This window comes from Orcinus orca, chromosome 17 (genome assembly GCF_937001465.1).
Source record: "Orcinus orca chromosome 17, mOrcOrc1.1, whole genome shotgun sequence".
NCBI lineage: Eukaryota > Metazoa > Chordata > Mammalia > Artiodactyla > Delphinidae > Orcinus > Orcinus orca.
In genome coordinates, this window is record NC_064575.1 from 4,498,841 (window position 1) to 4,521,319 (window position 22,479).

Here is a 22,479-nt window from a genome sequence, read left to right on the forward strand (position 1 = left end):
TCCCATTTTAAAATAGAGCATTTGGATGGCATTTGGCCAATTAGTGGTATGATCTACTTTTAGATACCACATTAGGATAAAGTAAAACTTGTTTTGTTATGATAAAGCAGGTTTTCTCTAAGACCTACAATCAGAGAGCTTGAAAGGATCTTCCAGTTCAGTGGATTTCAGACTTTTAACAGCAGAACGTTTTCATTAAATGAACTTCCCCACAGAGTCCCAGGGTGTAAATCCAGTCATGACTGAAGTACCTGTGGAGGGCCTGAAGACCTACCTCTCATCTCCCGTGTTAATAGCTCCTAAAATAACTCCACGGGTCATCATTTTAAATCCACTGATCGAGTGCAGCAATGCTGCAGATGGGGAATGCGGAAATGTAGACATTTTCCCCGGGGCTGCCCTGCTGTGTTCCCTCGTGCGTCCTCAGTACTGTGCCCAGTACCCAGCGAGAGGAGGTGCTCCGCGGAGGGAGCTGAGGGAGCAGTTGGGTGGACAGCAGCAAGCAGAGCCAGACTAGGGCTTGTTCTTGGTTCTTAGTTGGCTGTTTTCTCACAAGTCCATATTCCCATCAGTTCCTTTGTTTTTCCTTTTATTTTTCTTCCCCTTAAAAACTCACATTGACACACCTTTACTTCGTGCAAGTCATGTAATAACTTTGGGTCTCAGGTTCCTTTTCATTAGATGAGGGTGATGAAAGCTGCGTCTAAATTTTCTCTGAAACTAAGCTAAAGTAACAGTGCTGTGTGTAGGAGAGCAAGCTGCAGAAGAGGAAGAGGGCGGTCGTTCCCAGGGCGCTGCAGAGTCCTGTGACAGCAAAGACGTAGGCCCAGATGAAAGTGAACTTGATTCTGAGGCTGAACTCATGAGAAGCATGGGACTGCCACTTCAGTTTGGTAGTGTGTCTGCACATAAGAATTTTGAGGTGAGTATTAGTTTACTTTGCTTGTTTCTGTTTCTTAGTTTTCTTCATAAAATATCACGTGGAATCTTTTTATCCCAAATCTAATGCATTCATGAATCAGGGCACTTCACCTCTTCTTAAATGTACGTACATATTTATAAGTTAACGAAAACTGCAAGTTGTGATATGTCCCATGTGTGGTTGTTCCTCCTCTTGGAAACGTAGATAGTAAGAGTCACTTGTTGGTGTAACTGAAACCCAGGTTGGGGGGTTGAGGGTATTCTGTTTAATTTAATGTCAAAATAGATTTAGATTCTACCTCTTATAGTTTCTGAAGTGTAATTTATATTCAAGTTATTGACCTTTGTAGGCATCTATGAATACTAGAAACAAAGTTAAAAGAAAAAAGAAAAAGAAAAAGCATCAGAAGAAGTACTTGGATGAAATTAAGAGAGAATCTTGGAGACGAGAATGTGAGGAAGGTGACATTTTGGCCTCAGATGATCCATCTTCATCTGAGAATGAGAACACCAGAAGGTATGAACTTCAAACCAAAAAAGACATTGACGGTGAGAATCTTCCTGCTGAAAATACATTACCTCCAAAGCTGGAAATTACAGAGCTCTGGGAGAAGTACTGGAAGGAATACGGGGGGGAACTGCTGTGGCAAAGCTGGCAAGAAAAGCATGCAGGTCAGACGCCGTGCTCAGAGCCCTGGAACGTCCCTAATACAAAGGCAGAATGGGAGCAGCATTATAGCCAGCTGTACTGGTATTATTTGGAACAGTTTCAGTATTGGGAAGCTCAGGGTTGGACTTTTGAAGCTTCACAAAGCTGTGATACAGATACTTGTGGGTCTAAAACAGAAGTTGACAACAGGAAAGACGAAAATCGCACGAAAGCAGATGAACTTTCTTCTGCATCTTCATCAGTGGGTAGCGAAAGCTCTAGTTCAGGTGATAAAGATCATAATGAAATTCTTGATGGACTTAGTAATATAAGCCTGAATTCAGAGGAAGTAGAACAGAGCCGATCAGATCCCTCTGTGAGTTGTGACGGACATCAGTGTGAAGTGAACAGCAGAAGAGAATGCCCTGCTTCGGGCCAAAGTGAACCATGTAATGGAGGAACCAAGGAAAGCGGCTTGTCTGGGAACAGAAGCACAAGCCAACCAGCTCAGGGTAAGATTGGCCAAGATTTATCCTGCTGAGTAATGGTTACCAAAATTAGTCTATATAGCAAAATAGCTAACACTAATCCTTTATGGTAGAGTTAAATAATGCCAGCTACATTTTATGTAATAGTGAAATGATCTAATCCATCTTACTTTTATGTCACAAGTTATTATCCTTTTATGTAAATAAAAAGAATATTTGCATAGGGTTCTCAAAAGTATCACTCGTTCCTCTTGCACCTTGGTGGCCAGTGAATTACAACTTGGAAATCCATTAAGAAATCTAGTTTTAGAGTGAGCTTGGAATGTCCAAGTTTCTCTGGAGCAACTAAGTTTATAGGAGACGTGCTAAAGAGTAGCTGTGAGCGTACATTTGCTGTTAGGCAAATCTGAATGGGGGTTGTGTCTGGAATTCGTTCGGGACAAGTGAAGTCTTGCTCTATAGAGAGTCTCAACAGGGCATAAGATTATTTTGTAACTGAACGGATTGATTTCAGGATTCTCATAAAATATCCAGGATAAGGAACTTGGTTGACTCCTGCCTGAGTGATTAAGAAATAATTGTTGAGCAGACTGGTGCCACTGTCGGGACTAAAGAAAGCCAGTGAGAGGTGTGCTAGGAGAAGCTAGAGTAGGCAGATAAGAAGGCTTTTGTGAGGAGAAGGGGACCATCAACTGGTGCAGCAGAAAAGTGGGAGAGGAGGACGTTTTTATAACCTGAACTCCTGAAACCCACTGACTTGTTGTCTTGGCATCCTTGATGTTTGGTGCTGGAAAAGTCTGGTTCATAGCAACTTTCTTCTCAGCCTCATTCATATATATAAAGCAAAAGGTTTCGGCTTTTTACTTAACAAGTGGGTTTGCTTTGCTCCTCTCAGGTCACTGACCTTACTTCATCCTACAGTGTCCTTTAGAGAGTTACTAATGAGCTTCTCTGTCCTCTTACAATGGAACTTACTTCAGTATGGCGTTCTCATTCCTTTCTATTTTGCTGTTATTTTCATCCTTTTTTAATGTGGGTATTTTATGTTAGTCTTTTGATAAGTCCTGTTCTTATTTTGACCAGAAACCTTGGAGTGTGTATGTTGGTCAGTAAGTGCTTCCTGTCCCTCCTGTTGATCACGTCCCTTAGCTTCCTTTGTTAGACACAGTAAACCTCACAGTCTCTGCCTTCGTGTTGCCTGTTTTCTCAGGCGTGTGTATAGTCTGCTCCCGTTGCGTGTTCCCGTAGTGAGGTGTGTAATTAGACGTCTCTGCAGTTGGCTCCAATGTGACCGCCCTCGGGATCAATTTGAGAATTCCAGGCTTTCATTTGTTTTGGATCCTCCTTGAGACCAAAACGTAAGGCATACACTGCATCTCCCCATATGTACGTGTTCCACTGTTTGCGGCTGGGGTCTCCTGAAATAGCCTGTCCTTGCAACACTAGAGCTCCCGCTGTCTCCAGGGTAGACCCCTCTCCACTTCTGGTCCCACCCAGCCACCTGGCTCCAGTCTGAAGAAATACAGAACACAGACACGTGCCTCAGCGGAGCCACTGCAGGTTATAATCACTCTTTGTAAATGGTGGTGTTTGTCTTTCTGTTACTTCCATTATTACTTTAAGAGCTATATTAGAGGCAGTTAGATGTATTTGCTTCTTAATAAAGAGAAGTTATTTTTAATCAAATGTGATCATGCCATTTTTAGAGTCATTTAGATTAGAATCCCATCAAAATGTGGTAGCTAACAGCTATCACAGAGGTAACTTTGTGGATTAATTTGTATAGATTTAGACAGCTGTGAGGAAAAAGTAGTTTTATAGTTCACTTTTTTTTTTTTTTTTTTTGGCTGCACCTCAATGCTTGAGGGATCTTAATTCCCCAACCAGGGATCGAACCCGGACCACAGCAGTGAAGGCATGAAAGCTCCGAGTCTTAACCACTAGACCACCGGGGAATTCCCTGTAGTCCACTTTCTAAGTAGTTAGGTCATGGAAACTTTTAGACCTGAATAGACCGAGCTGCACACTCTGCACGTGGATGCGTGGAATAGATAGATGTGGTCTAGCATCAGTTCATTGCAGGAGAGGCCCCGGCGTACTTTGATTGCCTTTGCAAATGACAAGAGTTGTCAAACCAAGGGCGGAAATCAACTGCAGTACCTCTACCTCTTTAGATTCACAAGAGTCATCAGAAGCAAACACAGTCAAAGACAGCCCACGCCTCATCGGCACTGATGGAGATGAGAGTGGCGAAGATCCGCCTGAGCAGAAGCCAAGCAAACTCAAGCGGAGGCAAGTCTCACACTGCGTCTCTGTGCAGAACGTGTCAGCAAGCGTTAGAGGCTCAGTAGCTTAGTACATAAAAGCGGGCCTCTGCCGTGTGCCTTCCAAACGGTATATGTTGCTTGTTAACGCCTCTGGTTCCTACTAGTCCCTAGAGGCAGAGGCTCTGTGTGCACTGATATTCTTGGGCCCTTGTACGTTCTTGTGGGTCCTCCATAAACGTTCAGTGAGCTTAACGTAATTTGCAAGAGTTATTTCTCATCGTTTGCATTTGTTGCTGTTGCCCAGGTAGTAGGGATCACTAGAAGGTATCCCCCAAAGGTGGGGATTACTGAGTTACTTATATCACAACCTTCTTAACAATATTTTCTCTTTTGTAATTTTCTTGGTTGGGTTGATACTTCTCAAATGTTTCCTTGTTTGTTTTTAAGGAAAACCTCTAGAGATATCACCTAGGAGATTAGTTAAGGCTGCAGGTTAACTGGTGTTTTCCCGAAAGAAAAGGGGGAAATTTATATTTGTTCAGGAATAGAGATACTACTTGACGTGGTTTAAGATTTGTGCGCTTATTACTGTGTCCCGGACACTGCTAGGGAATTTATCTCATTTGCAAAATCCTGATTCAAGTACTCTTCTTCCTGTCTTCCTGGGTTGTGACCTGTGGTTGATTGTTGTGGTGGGAAAGTCTGCATGGGTTGACTGTATGTACCTTTTAATACTTGCCTGAACTGGTGGGCTCTGGAGATAATGACTTACCACTGTTGGCTTTGTTTATCTGTTTAGCCATGAACTGGACATCGATGAAAACCCAGATTCAGACTTTGATGTCGACGGTTCCCTTCTAGGATTCAAGCACGGCTCAGGACAAAAGTAATTTTCCATAAATGCCGTTGTCGTCCAGAAATCTTAACCACTTCAGCTATCCTAAAGCTCTCTGATATTCAGATAGCGAATAATGGTGATGTATTTCATAACATTTGAGGTGTTACAATTAAAACACTAACCTCTCTTGCTAGTAAGAATTGTAGAGCTATCACTGTACATTTGATATATTCACATGTATTAGCTCAGTTGCACTTCATAGCAATCTGATGTTTTTATTCTACAAAATTGTAATCATTTCTGTGTACTTCAGCTATATAGTCATTTAAGGCTAGAGTTCATAAAAGTTAATAATATAAAGGGTTTTCCTGATAACTGCCACATTTAAATCCCTGGCAGAATTTATTTCTACCCACATGTAATTTTATTGAGAAATTACTTAGGTAGCTCTTGCTGGTATATACTCATAGAGATTTATTCTGTTACCTGGGATTTAACTATTCTTCTATTTTAGAGCACCCAATTTCACTTAAAAGAGAAGGATAAGATACACTTTTTATAAAGAAGTTTATAATATAGGTAGAAGATAACAACTGACATTTAAAACCAGACTGTTCAGAGTTTGTTTATAAGTGCTAAATTATATATTACACTGTTGGTCCCTAATAGTCCGTAAGAGAGGCAATTAGTGAGGCTTAATAGAGTCAGCGAAGGCTTCATAGCAGACATATATCTTTTAGGACTGGAAAAATTCAGATGGTTAGATCAGCAGGTTCTCTAATTATTTTAGTAATGGGGGGTTTGCTTCTTAGGTTAGTTCATATTGATTTAAGAATCTAGTGGCCACTTTTAAGACAATTTGAACATATCCAGATACGTGTTAAAAGAGCTTTGGCATCACCTCACTGTGAGAAAAAATTATATTTCCCCAACATGCATTGGGGTTATAGTTTCCTGCTGTTCTTTTTAATTACATTTTACAATGTAATTTCTCCTTTCTGTTATCTGTAAGATATGTTGATATTCCCACCTTTGGTGTTTCACATTCACTTGGGAATTAACATACAAGCTAGACCTTAAAAAGTCCTCTGCATTTTTCACTTTATTTCATAATTTCCATAATTTAAAAAAATGAAATTAAAATAGTGGCTGCTAATAGGAAAATAGTGAAAACTGTTAGTTTTCTTGTCTTTTCATATAAGGAAGCAGATTCTTAGACCCTGAGGTTTGAGTCCACTTCTTTTGCTTTGGTCACAGATATGGTGGAATTTCAAATTTCAGTCACCGGAGGGTCAGGTATCTGCACAAGAATGTCAAGTACAAGGCAAAGTACTTGGACATGAGAAGACAAATCGATATGAAACACAAACACATCTTCTTCACTGAGGAGCCAGGAAAAACTCTTCTCAAGAAAAGCAAAACTCTGAGTAAGGTATGTATAAGCTTTGCTTTATACTTACAAATCGAGTCTCATTTTTGTGACCTTTGACTCCTTAAAGTTTCTGTTTGCAAACAGGAACCCTGTTTCTACCTAGATATAAAGGTACCTAAAATTCTTTTCCATTTGCTTCCTAAAGGCTTATCCTGTGTGAACTAAATTGGAAAAAAGGGTAATTGGGGCTGATATGAGAGGGGGATGTTTTGAAAGCTACATAGGAGTAGTGTATGGAACAATGAATAGGTAGAATCGCCTTGTGTGTAGTAACAGCTCGTCTGTTTCAGGCTAAGGAGGATCCTGGAAGTCCAATTTCTGAGGCAGCGTTTATTGAAAGGCTTAATCTTGAGGTCTTCTAGAGTTGATCGATCAGACTTTGCACTAACGACTTCATCCAAACGGCATGAGCCTCAGGGCTAATTTAGTGATTCACATTGTTAACTGGAGTATTTATATCCCCTCTCTTAGACTTCGTTGTACCTGCCTTCTGTGTACCTGGAAAACAAAAGTAATTAGAACTACTTTTGTTCGGTTTGATGAGTGATCCTTCTTCATTATAGGAAAACAGCCCCATCCAGTGAGCAGAATTTTCTATCTGTCACCTCTCCAGCAGCTCTATAGAGCAATGGAACAAAGTCTCAGGTCCCGTGATGACTTTGTTTTTACCCTTAGCGTACGTTATCCTTCCTTAACGTCACCGTTTTTCCAAAACATGCTACAAATTTATAGCTGGTTTTATTTTTATTATATTTCAGATTGGTTGGTTACTGGTCATATTTTAATATTTTAGTGGCCCTGGTTATATCTGGAACAAATTTCCCAGTATCAGTTCAGTCAGTCCGGCGGGCCTTTTTATAATGTGTTGGATGTGATAATTCCCATACATTCATCTGTAGCTGAAGAGCAGAAACATAACTGCCGCGTAATTGCCGAGGAAGAAGGTTAATGTGACTGTTGTGTTCTTAGGCGTCCCATTGATATACAGGCACAGTCCCCTCAAAGGAAGATTCTGAGCCGTGGTCCATGTCCATCTTCTGTTACTCTTGTTCTCACTTCCTGACTCTTAGGAAGGTCATGAAGATCTATTATGAAGCATATTCTTGTCACAGAAGGTTGCAAGGAAGTATGTATCATCTGACCTTGAGCCTTGTTAACATTTCAGAGAAGAAACTTAGTTCTTAGGAATCATTTTACTGGCTCTACTGCTTCACTAGAAGGCAGCTCGCATTCTTTTCAAGATAGCACTGCTTTTACAGATTGGCACTAAATCTTTGTAGAGTTCATCTTTGATGCTGAGTACCATTCAACATAGATTGTATAGCTGGGGCCATTACAGAAAATTCTATGTAATTTGAAAAGCTAAAAGCAATGGCTCAACAACAAGTAAGTACATTTGTAATGGTAATATATATTACAGTTATATTGTTAGAAGACTTAATGGAAAGTTACTGGCACAGTAGAGCTTTATCCTCTTAGTGTTAATTGCTAACAGGAAGGTCATAGTCTTGTGTTTAAGCTGATGGTTTTTTTTCCTTTTAAAGAGCTCTTTAATAAGGTCATGGTACATCCAGACAACAAAGTGTAATTAGGTTGGAATTACTTATTCACATTAGCTTGTGTGATACAGTGTACTTATCAGAGCTAATACTGTGACACAGCTTGTCAAGTCACAAATGGTAAAGCAGGTGGAAATATTCTGTGGAATTGCGAATTAATTCATGCTTGTAACATCTTAAAATTTCAGGTAGAAAAATTCCTAAAATGGGTTAATGAACCAATGGATGACGAAGCATCGCAGGAGGCAGTTTCTCATAACAATGTGCAAGATACGTGCACAAGCAGTGGCTCAGAGGAACAAGAAGTGTCTGTTGGAAAAGGGGATGACCCACCGGAGACGAGTGAGCCGGAACCCGGAAAGCATCGTTGCGTGTCTCCAGCTGGGGAAGTGGGAACAGAGAAAACTGACAGGGACAGCACAGCAGCAGCAGTGCCAGATGAGGGGGACTGCCCCGCCCAGGCTGCACCAGACCGTCTTCAGGAAGAAGCCGAAGGTGAGGCTAGATGTGCTCCCGCTCGCTAACGGACTTCAATTCCTTGTTTTAAATATGTTTTTCCCTCGTCATCACTTACGAATCATCTATAGCTAAGGATTCACTGCTGTTTATTCGTAAGTTGAAAGAAGGCATATTTAGTGTAAATGTGCTGATGGCCGTGGTTTCGCACCCAGAGCATCCTTGGCTGAACAAGCATGATAAAAGAAAAGACCAAAGAGTAGGGGGAGCTGTTTGAGCACCTCCGTCTGTGCCATTAAGACTGGCCTCTGCCGCCACCACTCTGTTCCCTGGGCTAAAGGTGCCAGTCCCTTTGATTCCTGTTGAAATCTAGTATTGCCCTGATTTTCTTTTGGATAATTGTTTTGTTCTTGTTGTTTTTTTGTGGTGATGGTGGTTGGTAGTGATGTTTGTTTTTTAGATGGTACATTGACATAAAAAAGTATTTACAGTAGTTGGCTATGATGAATGAAGAACAGTGTAGCATTTTCACTTTATGCCCTTTTGTAGTATTTGAATTTATTTTATAATAGTTATACTCAGTGGAACATTATGGCTTTTATAAGGCAGAAATTTTCATTTGACATAGTATTCATTTTTACTGATGTATTATTTCAGACTTGCCCTAATGAAACAATTATACTTGTGATGCTTTCTTATTTAGTATTGAGCAAAATACCTTATTTGAATCTTGATTTTTTTTCCGTGTGTGTGTAAACCTGTGATCTTTGTATTATATATTTCTTTGCCTTTCTAAACAGCATACTTAAGGTAGTTTAATATTTTTATTGCCGTTGTACAACTGATGTTCACATGGCACTTGGAGAGTTCTGAAATGAGAATCCTTATTCTCCTTTAATCTGTAAAGTAGCCCATTGAGATAGGTGAAATTATCTCTGTTCTATAAATAAGTAAAGCTTAGAGAAAATAAGAAATTCGCCCGACATCACCCAGCCAGTAAGTGGCAAAGCTTGAACTTGGTACCAAGTTGTGTGATTTCTAAATCCCATTTTTCCACCCTACCCTAGCTCCCTAAGCACTACTTGTCACGAGGCTGGTGTTCTCACCTGGGGTGATACCACCATCTCGGGTATTTGGAAGATGGGTTAGGTCGATCTGGGGGATTCTGGCATTTCGTACTTTAGATTACTTAATGTTAAGTCCTGTACAGGATGGTCTTGCACAATAAGGAGTTTTTGACTCAAAATCTTAGTGTCTCCTCTCTTGAGGAGCTCACTGCACTTGGCTATTGACGGCACCTTTTGCTGTTTGCACTGATCAGATGACCGTATTAGGACACAGTCCTTTGTTTGAGGACCGTTTCAATGTTTACTTTAATGTTTATTATTTGTCAGCATCAATTCTTGTCATCATACTTGGGTATGACAGCACTCCTGTCTTTCTAAGTTGCTGCATCTAATCTGCTCAGAACTGAAATCAAATAACCAAACAAATAAAAATCATTTATCTAAGAAAAAGTCAATGTGAATGAATGAGATCCTTTTCCACTGAATGGAGCTAGTGACCCCTGTTTCAATTCTCAGAGGCTGTAGGACTCGTAGGTCATGGCTAGGTTCAGAGGATTGAAGTGGCTGAGAGTTAGAGCTTAATCAGCCCTTGGGAGCTTTTGTGTTAAAGAAGGGAAGGGAAATGCTTGAATTTCCATAATTCACCCACTAAAGCAACTTTATCTAAGAAACACTTATGTAATAACTTTTATACCTATAATAGTACCTCTCCACATCTCCTAACAATCCTGTGAAGTAAGTAGCTAAAATGCTACCCATTCATTCATTCTTTTTGAGGAATTAAAAATTGGAACTTAGAGAGCCTGGGTTACTTTTCCAAGCTCAAGGAGCCAAGAAGTGGCAAAGTGGAGGCTATAACCTGAAGCCAGTGCTGTTCCCAGGCGCCCTCCACCCTCCGGCGTGTGGCTGCATACGTGTGCTGGAGCGCAGTCCCAAACTGTAGCTATTTGCCGTGGCCACACTTTAGATAAATTCACCTGTGACTTCCTCTTTCTATAGTGAGCATCTGTATTATTTCTATTTTTTTATTGTAGCTGAAAATAAAAAGAAGAAGAAGAAGAAGAAGAAAAGCAAGAACAGAAAGGGGATTGGTCTGCCTCCTGAGATCACTGCTGTGCCCGAGCTGGCCAAGTACTGGGCCCAGAGATACAGGCTCTTCTCTCGCTTCGACGACGGGATTAAATTAGACAGAGGTAAGGTGTATATGTAATTTTTAACTTCATTTTGAAATAATTTCAAACTTATAGAAAAGTTGCAAGAATAGGAAGAAATTTTCATATCCCCTTTATTCAGATTGAGCTGTTTTTAACATTTTGCCACATTTGCTTTGTCATTCTCTGTATGCATGTATGTAGGTATGTTTTCTGATCCAGTTGCCCCTACTCCTTAGTACTTTGGTGTGCATTTTCTAAGAACAGTGGTATTTTTATGTCACAATGATAAAGTTACAAATTTCACATTGTTACAATATCATAATCAACAAATCAGTACTCTAGTTTCATCAATTATACTAATCATGTCCTTTATAGCATTCTTTTTCTTCCAGTATAGGGTCAGGTATCACATTTATTTTCATGTTCCTTTAGTTTCCCTTAATCTGGGGTAGTTCCTGAGCTGCTTTGTCTTTCATGACTTTGACATTTTCCAGAGAGCAGCTGCCGGTTATTTTCTACAGTGTCTCTCAATTTGGGTACATATGTGTTTTTTCAACTTCAGACTCAGGTTTAATCTGTATTTTTTGCATCTTAGGATAGATAGCAAAAGCAATTGATAGATTATTAAACAGAACATCTGATGTGCAAAAAGATGTAAGTAAATGAATTAACACCGGAAAATTTGAATTCTTTTTCAAGTTTTCCTACCATGACCTTGAAGAGCTAACTTAAACTCAGTTGCGCAAACTGAGGCTTGCTTTCATGCTGGGGCTATACCTAAACATTGGTCTTTATTAACTGTCCAAATCAGGAGGTATTGATCTGTGTGGAGTTTCAGGGTTTCTCTGAGCCTCTTAAAATTACTGGTAAAATGTTTTGTATCAGGGAGAGTACATAAGAGTTTGTTGGGGAAATAAGACTGGAGAAAAGCTTTTAATTCTATAAAAGGAGTTTATGTTTTTATTCTTCCAGTGATGAGGAGCCATTTAAAATTTTGATGAAGAAAGGAAACAGGAAAATCGGTGCATCATTTTGTTCAGAGAAATATCTTTCTGAAAAACGTAAATTCCTTCTCTTGGGAAAGAAGGAGGGCAGTGTCATTTTTTTCTGTGGAGCGGACATGGGACCTCATTTCTGAAAATGATGAAGGCTCTGCTGAGCCTACAGCTCTGCAGTCTTGCTGTCACTTCCTTGCTTTTCTGACCCTTCAGACACGTGCCGATTTTGCTAAGTGTCCCGTACAGATGCAGTTCACTGCTTCCCCTCCAGGAATTAAATAATTAGGAACCTCGGTGACGTTTGGGGAGTTGGTCAATTAAAATAGCTAACTTTCCATTTTCCATGATAGGTAGTCAGTTGTTAATACTTCAGACAGAAAAATCAGAATTGCATTCAGTTGTCGGAGGGATATTGCAAAAGACTCAGGCAAGAATTGAGGTGGTTGTTTCTGTGGAAATTGGGTCTGGGAATGATACTGCCCCTTTTATAACAAGATCCTTAGACCTTTTCCTTCAAACTAGATAATACATAATTTTTTGAAAAGAGAAACTGAGTATTTTCTCTTAAGCATTTAGTGTATAATCATGTTTGCTGTGTTTGTGTTTGCCTTGGCTTCTTGCCACCGAATGTCATAACAGAAAGCCCCTCCCTTCGCAGAGGGCTGGTTTTCAGTTACACCCGAGAAGATCGCTGAGCACATTGCCGGCAGGGTCAGCCAGTCCTTCCAGTGTGACACCGTAGTCGACGCGTTTTGTGGAGTTGGAGGAAATACCATTCAGTTTGCCTTAACAGGAAAGAGAGGTAAGTGGTCATCAGCAGTTTACTCATTAATTAATTTCGCTTTATTCAGTAAAGGCTTCATTTTGCTTCAGCCTATCTCTACTGAGATTTAATAATTGATAATTTAATGCCAAATATTTAACAATAATAGTTAACATATATTAAGCATATACTTTGTATACTGGTTTAAGTGCTTAATATGTATTTATTTAGTCAGCGATCTTGTGATATGTCTCTTTTACTACTATCTGTGTTTCACAAATAAACCAAGAAATAAAAGATGAAGCAACTTGCCCAAGATCACACAGACACAGCTTGGCGGAGCCAAGATTATAGCATATTATATAAAACTAAAAATATGAAAATGGGAGACTGTTCTTTGGAAGAAGAGAAGAGTAGGCAGGGACTCCCAGCTCTGCCCCTCACCATCTGGCTGACCTTGGACATCCTTTAGCCTTAACTGAAAGGAGACATTAAATTGAGAGAACCTCTGTGATACCTTTCAGCTCTGACATCCTAAGACACTAAGAACCTTTTAAATATTGGACTGTCCTCATGGTTGTTTGACTTCAGAATCACAAGAAAGAAAACCTCTGTTAAACTACTGATGTATCAGTATATATCTGCTAAGAGCTGTGTCAAGTAGGCAGAACATGTGCTGTTCCCAGGGGAAAGAAGGCTTTATGAAACTGGACAGTCTGCCCAAATTGACTTAGCGGAGTCGGGAAGCCAGGGCTTTTACTTGGCTTTCTCTGTATCTGATATCCCCTTTCTTTCTCAGTTCTTTTTGAAATGTAGTATAATGTGATATTTTAGAGATAGCAGCTGTTAAGTCATACTCTGAAGATGCTTTTTTTCACCAATGTCTTTATATATAAAGCTCCCATTTCAGTAGATTTCAGTTGTCTTATTGGTTTATATAAAGTCCTTTATGTTAACTAGGAAAACATACGATTCTGGAAAGCATAATATAGGAGCTAGGAAATGATGAAAGGCAGCTCCACATTGATTTTAAGACCAGTGCTGATGGACTGTGGCCTCATGCAGTCACTCCGGTGCTCCGGAGCATCGTGACCTTTGCTGTCTGTGTGTGGTCTCCTGAGAGACTGGATGAAAGCTGTTTTCACATTTACTGGAATAGTAGTTACTTTCTTGTTTTTCCTGAATTTACTACTTTCTCTTAAAGTTCTTCTCTGCCTTTGCCAGATAAGCCATTCCTATGAGCTCAAATCAGTGTTTATTGCATGGAAATGATTTTTTTCCTCAAAAGTTGTAAAATCTGTCTTCATTTGGCATTGTACTGTAACATGAATTAAAATATCTACCCTCTGATAAAACAGCAGATAGATCTGGAAATTGTTTCAGAATATTACAGAAACAGTCCATATTGTAGTTTTGTATTTCTACGAATACAGATCTGTTGCCAAGGCCCTCTGTAGCTTAGTGCACATTTGGTAAAGGAAAATGTCTAATGTGGGTCCCAAGCTAAAGAAGACCGCTTCTGCCCGACTCCATCACAGCCCCATCACTCACACCTGCAGATCTCCAGCCCCTGGGAAGAAAAGGAGGCACACCCAGACTCCACCCCTGCCGGGTGCAGCCTGTGAGCCGGAAGCTCAGGAGTCCTCAGTGTGCTCACAGCGTGCTGTCCTGGGACCTTCTACCCGAAGCAGTAGGAGCTCACAGATGCTCTGACAGTCGTGGTGGGTGCTGCCCTAGTGTGGGCGAGCTGACTCCACTGGGGCAGGGAGTTCAAAGTACAGTTGTGTGTGTGTGTGTGTGTGTGTGTACACACATATGCATGTAATCAATTACTCTTTACACACACACACACACACACACACACACACACACACACACTTGACCCTTGAACAATGCAGGGCTTAGGGGCACTGACGCTGCACGCCCCCACCTCAGAGATCCGAGCGTAACATATGGTCGGCTCTCTGTACCTGACGTTCTGCATCCGCAGATTCAACCCCCCGCAGATCACGTGGTCCTGTCCTACACGTCTAGTAAGAGCAACCCACCTATAAGTGGACCTGTGCAGTTGCAACCCGTGTTGTTCAAGGGTCAGCTGTACACATGCGCGCATGTGCATACACATGAGAAAATGGCGTGTGCGGTCGGCACGATCCCTTTGTGTCAGACCGATTACCACCCACATAGCTGCTGTCTATGCAGGTTCTCAACTGAATGGTTAGAGAATTCCCAGAGTTTGCATTTTGCTGTTAAAGTTTTTTTCCCCCTTTATATGAATTCCAGTGGCTCTGTATCAGGTCTGCCCATTAGGACTTCTGTAATGATGGGAATGTATCTGCACTGCCCAGCATGGTAACCACTAGCCACATGTGGCCATCGAGCAATTGAAATTTGGCTGCGTGACTGAGGAGCTAAATTCTTAATAGTATTTAATTGGCATCGATTTAAAGGTAATACCCGCATGTGGCTAGTGGCCACCATTATCGGACAGCACAGTTCTACGTAGTATCTACCAACATCTGTCAGCACTTCCTTCACGTGCTAGATTGAGTTGCTTGCACTCTCTTAGGCCTGACAACAAAGACGGCCTCCGAGGGGAGCGCAGATGAAAACTTGACAACTAACTGAATACATTTGGTGTTGAAAGTCATTTTTTTCTGTTGAATTTTTGCTATTGTCAGTATACCTTTGCATCTGTCTCTATACTATAAATGTAGCAGATTAAGCAGCTTAAAAAGGACATTTTTCTCTTTTATAAATATGAATTTTTTTTTTTAGAACAGAAAAAAGTTGCAGATGCATGATTTTGCAACATGACTGGTGCTTGTATCCATTGTTCAAGTGATTTATTTAGTGCATTATTTCTCAAAAGCATTAACAAATTTTGAAACCAGTATTTTCTGGAATGCAGTTGTTTCCTTGACAACCATGGTGTATGTATCAGGATTCCACTTAGCCGTTGCAGGTATAAAATATTGCCACTAACATCCTGGTGCACGTACAGGTGCACTTGAGTAATTTACTGCAAGACACGAGTGAGCCAGAATTAACTTAGGTTTGTGTTGCTAATTACGAAATTACAATAAATTAAATGAAAGCCCGTGTGGTGAAAACATAACATCTGTTCCCTCTACCTAAAATGTCTCATTACCCGTCACCAGCAGATGTTTTTACATCTCTTCTTCATAAGTTGGCTATATCGGTTTGTCAAAATGTGTTTTATTTTGCCTTTCAGTAGAAGTTGTCAAGTTTGGCTTCCTTTGGAAGTTGCCTCATTTTGAGGAAATTCGTCTTATCTGAAATCTTTTATAGGCTTTCCATGCAGCCATCGCCTTCCCAAGGGTTTGCCGCTCGGCTGTCCACAGCACAGAGCACGGTGTTGACCAGAGACCGGGTTCAGTGGGTGCTGGGTGGCCACCGTCACTACTTGCTTCGGCCCAGTGGGCTGACTGACTGAGGCAGCTCTGAAGGCCACACCCTTCAGTCACATTTTCTTGGTACCACACAAGTGAATCTTTCTAGTTGTGATTAAAGTGTTTAATTCTTTCTCTCATATATATGGCCTAACCTCCCTTTAAAAAGTCTTTTAAAAAGGGTCTTGCACAGAAAATAAACCGACTGCTCAGAAGATGAACTAGTCTATATAACTAATAATCAGCATCATTTAACTCATCTTTCTTGTTCCCACTTTAGTGATCGCCGTTGATATTGATCCTGTTAAGATCGATCTCGCTCGCCATAATGCAGAAATTTACGGGGTAGCGGACAAGATTGAGTTCATCTGTGGAGACTTCCTGCAGCTGGCTTCTCATTTAAAGGCTGACATCGTGTTTCTCAGCCCGCCTTGGGGAGGACCAGACTACGCCACCGCCGAGATCTTTGACATCAGCACCATGATGTCCCCTGATGGATATCCTTCGGAAGCCCTTAGAGTTTCCTCAAGCAGTGGTTGTGGAGAGGAAGGGTGTGTGTGTGTGTGTGTGTGTGTGTGTGTGTGTGTGTGTGTGTGTAAGACATTAGTGAAGAGGAGCGCTATCAGCTAATAGCGCTTGATAGATTCCAGTTTGTTTTGCATAAAAATTAACTGGTGAGTGATCTCCAAAAGTTACGTTGTATTTATGTAACTGCGAGGTTATGTTTCCATTGGTTGCTCTCCAGTTGTACCATTATAAAACAAGAACTAAAAGGCATTAATTGCGTGGAATTATTGTCTGGAAATGGGGGTTTCCTCAAGACCTGTCCCTAGAGTCTGGGTGACTATCCCCTAACTTTTCTTCAGCTCACACTGACTTGAATCCTCTGTGTCTCCAAAGTTTCCCTGTTACTCTTCCAGGACGCTGAAGCAAACCCTTGTTTCATAAAGAACACCATTTCTTATTTGTCCCTTTCTCTACCTCTACTCCCCAAAGGAGTCAGGTATGACTCTAACAGGAATTGTGTTTTAAATTGCTAAGTAAAATTTAGAAAAATACAGTGGACAGAGTTACTTGTCTTTACTCTTTACTAGAAAGGGGGGTATTGTGCTTTCCTATTCTTCCTGTTGTCACAAAACCCAGGAAATGGCCAAAAGAAAGAGTGTGTGTCTCCGGCTCTTGGTTTCCTACCACTAGGATAATTGAATAAATAGATTTAACCTCTAATCCCTGACCCATCAGGGACAGTATGCTACTTCATTCTCTTTTAGGTCCCATTAGAGGGTATTGTTACATGTCGGAGTACATTTGGGTTATGATGTAGTAAGTGAAGAATATATCTCTGATCAGAAATTAACTACTGTTTTTGTTACTTTTCCTTAACTACTGTCCACCTTTGAAATTTTCAGACTTTCCCAGAAGATCACGAATAATATCATTTATTTTCTTCCAAGAAATGCTAATATCGACCAGGTAAGCCATTACTGAAGAACTTCTATGAGCCTCTTGTGTGACTGTTACAGAGATTGGACCGAAAAAGATACAGGGTCTTTCTTTACTTGAGAACATGTTTATGAGAAGTCCCTGGCTTTTTGACTATTATTAGAAAACTGGAAGTGCTTAGCAGTTAAATCCATGCCTGTTTCATCCTGTTCGTCTCCACGGCTCCTGGCCTGCATAAACATAAACAGAGCACTCTGGGCTTTTCATTCCGTGTCCTGAAAGGATGAATGTGTTGTGTTTCACATGTGCACGCCTAGCCTAGCCGAGATCTCTTTACTGCAGCCTACCTTGAGAACAGGTTTTAGGTATTCCTCAGAATGGCAGCCTAGATAGAAATCCACAGACAAATAAAACCTCCATGTGTCCAGGAACAGTTTTAACCATAGGACACTTGACTAACATTCAGATGTCCTTGTTGCGTTCTTATCATGAACATTTATTTTAAACATGTTGGGTTTTTTCCCTAGAATAATAACTGCCTCACAAAGATTTGATAATGTCTTTATTTCATGCTTTTGTTGGTGTTTTTTATAAGCGCTTATTACATGTCTGCTTTGTGCGAAGCATTCTACTGAAAACCTTTTGTCTTTGATATTTCAATTTACTCCGGTGCTGCTGGGCGCCGGTTTCTCCTTCCTCTCCCGTTTGGTACTTGAGAGCCAGCTCTGTCACTGAGCTTTGTTCATGCTTTGTTCTGGAGACATTATCTCCATTATCTGTTCAACTATGTTCTCACCATCTTTTTTCCTTTTTCGGGACATCTGTTACGTGGATCTCAGTCTCCCATAACTGTATTTTCTGGTGTTTTGTCTCCTTTTTCCTTCTGGGAGATTACCTCAGTCTGATCTTCATTCCTCACATATATAAATTCTCTCTATCCTATCTATTGTGTTTTTTATATTCTTTACACCTAATGTTTCTGCGTTGTGTTCTGTTTTCTTCTTTTGCACTCGAATATTTTTATTATTGTAAGAAGTTTAAATCATGAATCTTTTTTATCCTTTCTGCGTTTGATATAATTTCTAGGCCTGTTTGCTTTTCTTCCATGAAGCACTCGTGGTCCTCAGATGTCTTGTCTTAGTGCCTATTGGCTATTCTCGAGTAACGCAGAAGGAGAAAGGCCAGGCCAGAATCCAGTGAGTGTCAGACCTCGCTGCCCTTTAGAATCATTGGGCATTTGTAAAAAACTGACTCTCCGAGACCCATCCCCGAAATCGATCTAACCAGTTTCTTAAGCTTCCTGGGTCATTCTGATGTGCATCCTGGGTTGCGAACCGCTATCTAAGGCTGTGTGGACCCCAGTGGCCACCTGCAGGGGTGGCGGTGGGTGAGCTCTGGGGTTGCTAACCCGCCAGCTCAGGACTGCAGTTGGGGAGGAGGCTGGGCAAAAGCAGCGATTGAAGGCTGTACTCCTTCACCACAGAGTGTCCGGCATCAGCCCGAGGATGTCTGGAGAGCAGGGTGGGAGAGGGCAGCTGCCAGGGCCAGGTCCCCACCTGCTTCTCTCAGCTTCTCACGTCAGAGCTTCTCTTCAGCCGCCCTCGCTTTCCAGCTATAGCTCTGCAGGCGCGGCACAGACGCTGTTGAGCCGAGGCCACGGCGATGGGCGGGGAAGAGCGAGAGCAGAATGTCACGTTCCTTGTGTTCCTCCCTCCTGTTTTCAATTCCCACAGCCACTGCCTCCTGCCCCCGGCCAGAGGCACTGCCCTCCGTCCTACACAAGTTCCCTCTCTCTCTCTCTCTCTCTCTCTCTCTCTCTCTCTCTCTCTCTCTCTCTCTCCCCCCCTCCCTCCCTCCCTCTCTCTCTCGAGCCACCCCAGGTCTCTCCATAGGTTTCTTTTGTTTGGTGGTTTCCCTCTGTTGTGTCTCCAGACCTGTCTTACAAGAGCCAGCAGGCGCGCTAGTTCAGCACCTTCTCCGGATTACAAGCTAGTGATAGCGCAGCCTTCTCCTAAGCAAGGCAGAGATTAAAACGCTGGCTTTCTGCCGGATGACTTCAGGAAAGGCCCGGGATGATACATACAGCAGATAAACCAGACTTTAAGCTAAAGCAGACTTGGCTGGAGGAGTGGAGGAGAAGGTGTGGCCAGAACATCAGTGACGCGGAAGTGGGAGTATGTGGCTAATGTTCCGGTGATGGGCTGGAAAAAGAGGCGCTGAGAGTCAGACCCGAGTTTTGTCTCAGCCCTGCCACTTGTTGGTGGTGGTTTTGAAGAACAAATGAAATAAGGGATAAAGCATTTTTCACAGTGCGTCTAGCCCATAAACCCTCAAAAAGTCGTGTGTCTGTTACTTAGAAGATCCTGTCATAAAGTTATCGTGGAAAGAATGTAAACATTACTAAGATTCTGAAGAGGACCAATAGGTAAAGATGTCATGCTTTCTCTGGAGGAGAGAATAGACAGCTTTGATATTTGTAAAATGGGGGCTTCCCTGGCGGTCCGCTGGTTAGGGCTCTGCGCTTCCAATGCAGGGGGCGCGGGTTCGATCCCTGGTCGGGGAGCTAAGGTCCCGCAAGCTGTGCGGCACGGCCCCCACAAAAAAAAATGTGGTTTTTTTTTGTAAAATGACAGGATTTAATTTATAAACACACATCCCAGATTATAGATTTTTTTTCTCTTCCTCCTCTCAGAAAGCAGTAATACTTACTTGTATTAGATGTACTCTTATTTTAATGTGTTACACTTTCCCGTCTTTGGTTCATCTGCTTAGTCTTTGGAACACTGGGTCTCTCTCAGATCTGGCTGCAAATTAAATCACCTGAGCGGCTTTTTTGTTTTTTTAATTGTGGTAAAATATACATGAAAAAATTTACCGTAAGTCATTTTTTTTTTTTTGCGGTACGCGGGCCTCTCACTGTTGCGGCCTCTCCCGTTGCGGAGCACAGGCTCCGGACGCGCAGGCTCAGTGGCCATGGCTCACGGGCCCAGCCGCTCCGCGGCATGTGGGATCTTCCCGGACCAGGGCACGAACCCGCGTCCCCTGCATCGGCAGGCGGACTCTCAACCACTGCGCCACCAGGGAAGCCCTACCGTAAGTCATTTTTAAGCACACAGTCCATGGTGTTAAATACATTCATGTTGTTGTACAGCCATCACCACCGTCCGTCTCAGGACCTTTTCATCTGCTGAAACTGCAACTCTGCACCCATTGTACTCTAACTGCCCATCCCTCCACTACCTGCCCCTGACACCCACCATTCTACTCTGAGTCTATAAATTTGACTACTCATGCATACCTCATACTTACATAGCTCATGTGTGTGGAATCGTCCAATATCTGTCCTTTTGTGTCTGGCTTACTTCACTCAGTGTAATGTCCTTAAGGTTCATCCATGTTATAACACGTGTCAGAATTTCCTTTATTTTTAAGGCTAAGTAGCATTCTGTTGTCAGCGTACACTGCATTTCGTTTAGCCATTCAGCCGTCCATGGACGTTTAGGGTCCGTGGTCCACCTTTTCACTGTGGATAAGGCTGCTGTGAACATGGGTGTACAGATATCTAGTCAAGTCCCTGCACTCAGTTCACTTGGTTATAGATTCAGAAGTGGAATTGCTGGATCACATGGTAATTCTAGTTTTAGGTTTTTGAGGAATCACCTTACTGTTCTCCACAGCAGCTGAACGATTTTACATTCCCACCAGCAGTTCCCAAGAGTTCTGATTTCTCCACAATCTCAATAACATTTGTTACTTTCTGTTTGTTGTTGTTGTTCGGTAATAGCCATCCTAATGGGCGTGAAGTGGTATCTCATTGTGCTTTTGACTTGCATTTTCCTAAGGACAAGTGATGTTGACCATCTTTTCATGTGCGTATCTTCTGAGTATTAATCCATTATCGGCTATGTGCTTCGCCAGTATTTTCTCTCATCCCATGAGTTGCCTCTTTAGTTTTTTTTTGGCCACGCCGAGCAGCTTGTGGGATCTTAGTTCCCCGACCAGGGATCGAACCCCGACCCTCGGCAGTGAAAGTGCGGAGTCCTAACCACTGGACCGCCAGGGAACTCCCTCTTTAGGGAGCACTATTAACTCCCTTAATAGTGCTCTCTGCTGCACGAAAGTTTTTAATTTTGATGAAGTTCAGCTTGTCTGATTTTTTTGTGTGTTGCCTGTGCTTTTGATGTCATATCCAAGAAATTATTGCCAAATGCAATGTCTTGAAGATTTCCCCCTGTGTTTTCTTCTAAGAGTTTTACAGTCACAGCTGAGTAGCTTTTTTAAGCTACTGAGACTCAGGTCTACTGAGAAAGGTTGTCTCTAATTTATTTTCTGGGATGAGACCCAAGCATAATTTTTTAAAACCCCCCACGTGATTGTCATGTGCTGCCAGCGTTGAGATTCTCTGGGTTAAAAGAAAAGGAAATAGAATTAACGAGTCTGAGCCCCTACTCTGGGTTAGCAGGCGCTGCTCTTAGATCTTACCCATGAGCCATTGCATCTAAACATTAGGTCTCTCAAATACTTTGTGCTGTTACAAGACAAAAGAAAAAGCACTATCCCCTTGCTTTTTGCATTTTTATATCAAATTGAATGTTAAACCTAATATCTGCTACTCATGTGACTCAGATCTGCGTTCTAGATTCCCAGATAAGGCTGAGCCTATTCCATCATTCTCTTTTTCTCGTATGTAAATATTATGCATCAAGAAAAGAAAAAGAAATTTAAAAAGAAAAAAGATACCATGCATCCTAACTAGTCTCATGAAAGGCTAGATGATCCTTATATTAAACATTAGATGGGCATATTTGGGTACTTGAATGACAATAGGAAATTCACTATTTTTTGCGGAAGTTCAAGTGAGCACATTTTTTTCTAGTTAAATTAACACTTGCCCAAGGAGAAAGTTAACTTTTTTCCCTTCGTTTTGGTTTACTTCACACCCCTGCCAGAATTCTGGTTTGTAGTGCGTTCACATTTTCTACCTCTAGAGGGAGTAACGACACTAGAGAATAATACAAGTCAAAAAGAAAA

The 22,479-nt window shown here is 41.6% G+C and overlaps 1 protein-coding gene across 1 annotated transcript in view; it reads left to right on the forward strand.

Annotated features, from left to right (window-relative positions):
• Positions 1-22,479, forward strand: part of TGS1 (trimethylguanosine synthase 1) — a 37,344-nt gene that overhangs the window by 5,864 nt on the left and 9,001 nt on the right. The window contains exons 3-12 of the mRNA XM_004275007.4: positions 750-922; positions 1,272-2,082; positions 4,233-4,350; positions 5,125-5,211; positions 6,421-6,595; positions 8,343-8,649; positions 10,712-10,870; positions 12,488-12,631; positions 16,286-16,502; positions 17,400-17,478. Coding sequence (XP_004275055.2) covers positions 750-922; positions 1,272-2,082; positions 4,233-4,350; positions 5,125-5,211; positions 6,421-6,595; positions 8,343-8,649; positions 10,712-10,870; positions 12,488-12,631; positions 16,286-16,502; positions 17,400-17,478 — 2,270 coding nt within the window. The remainder of the gene's footprint in view (positions 1-749; positions 923-1,271; positions 2,083-4,232; positions 4,351-5,124; positions 5,212-6,420; positions 6,596-8,342; positions 8,650-10,711; positions 10,871-12,487; positions 12,632-16,285; positions 16,503-17,399; positions 17,479-22,479) is intronic.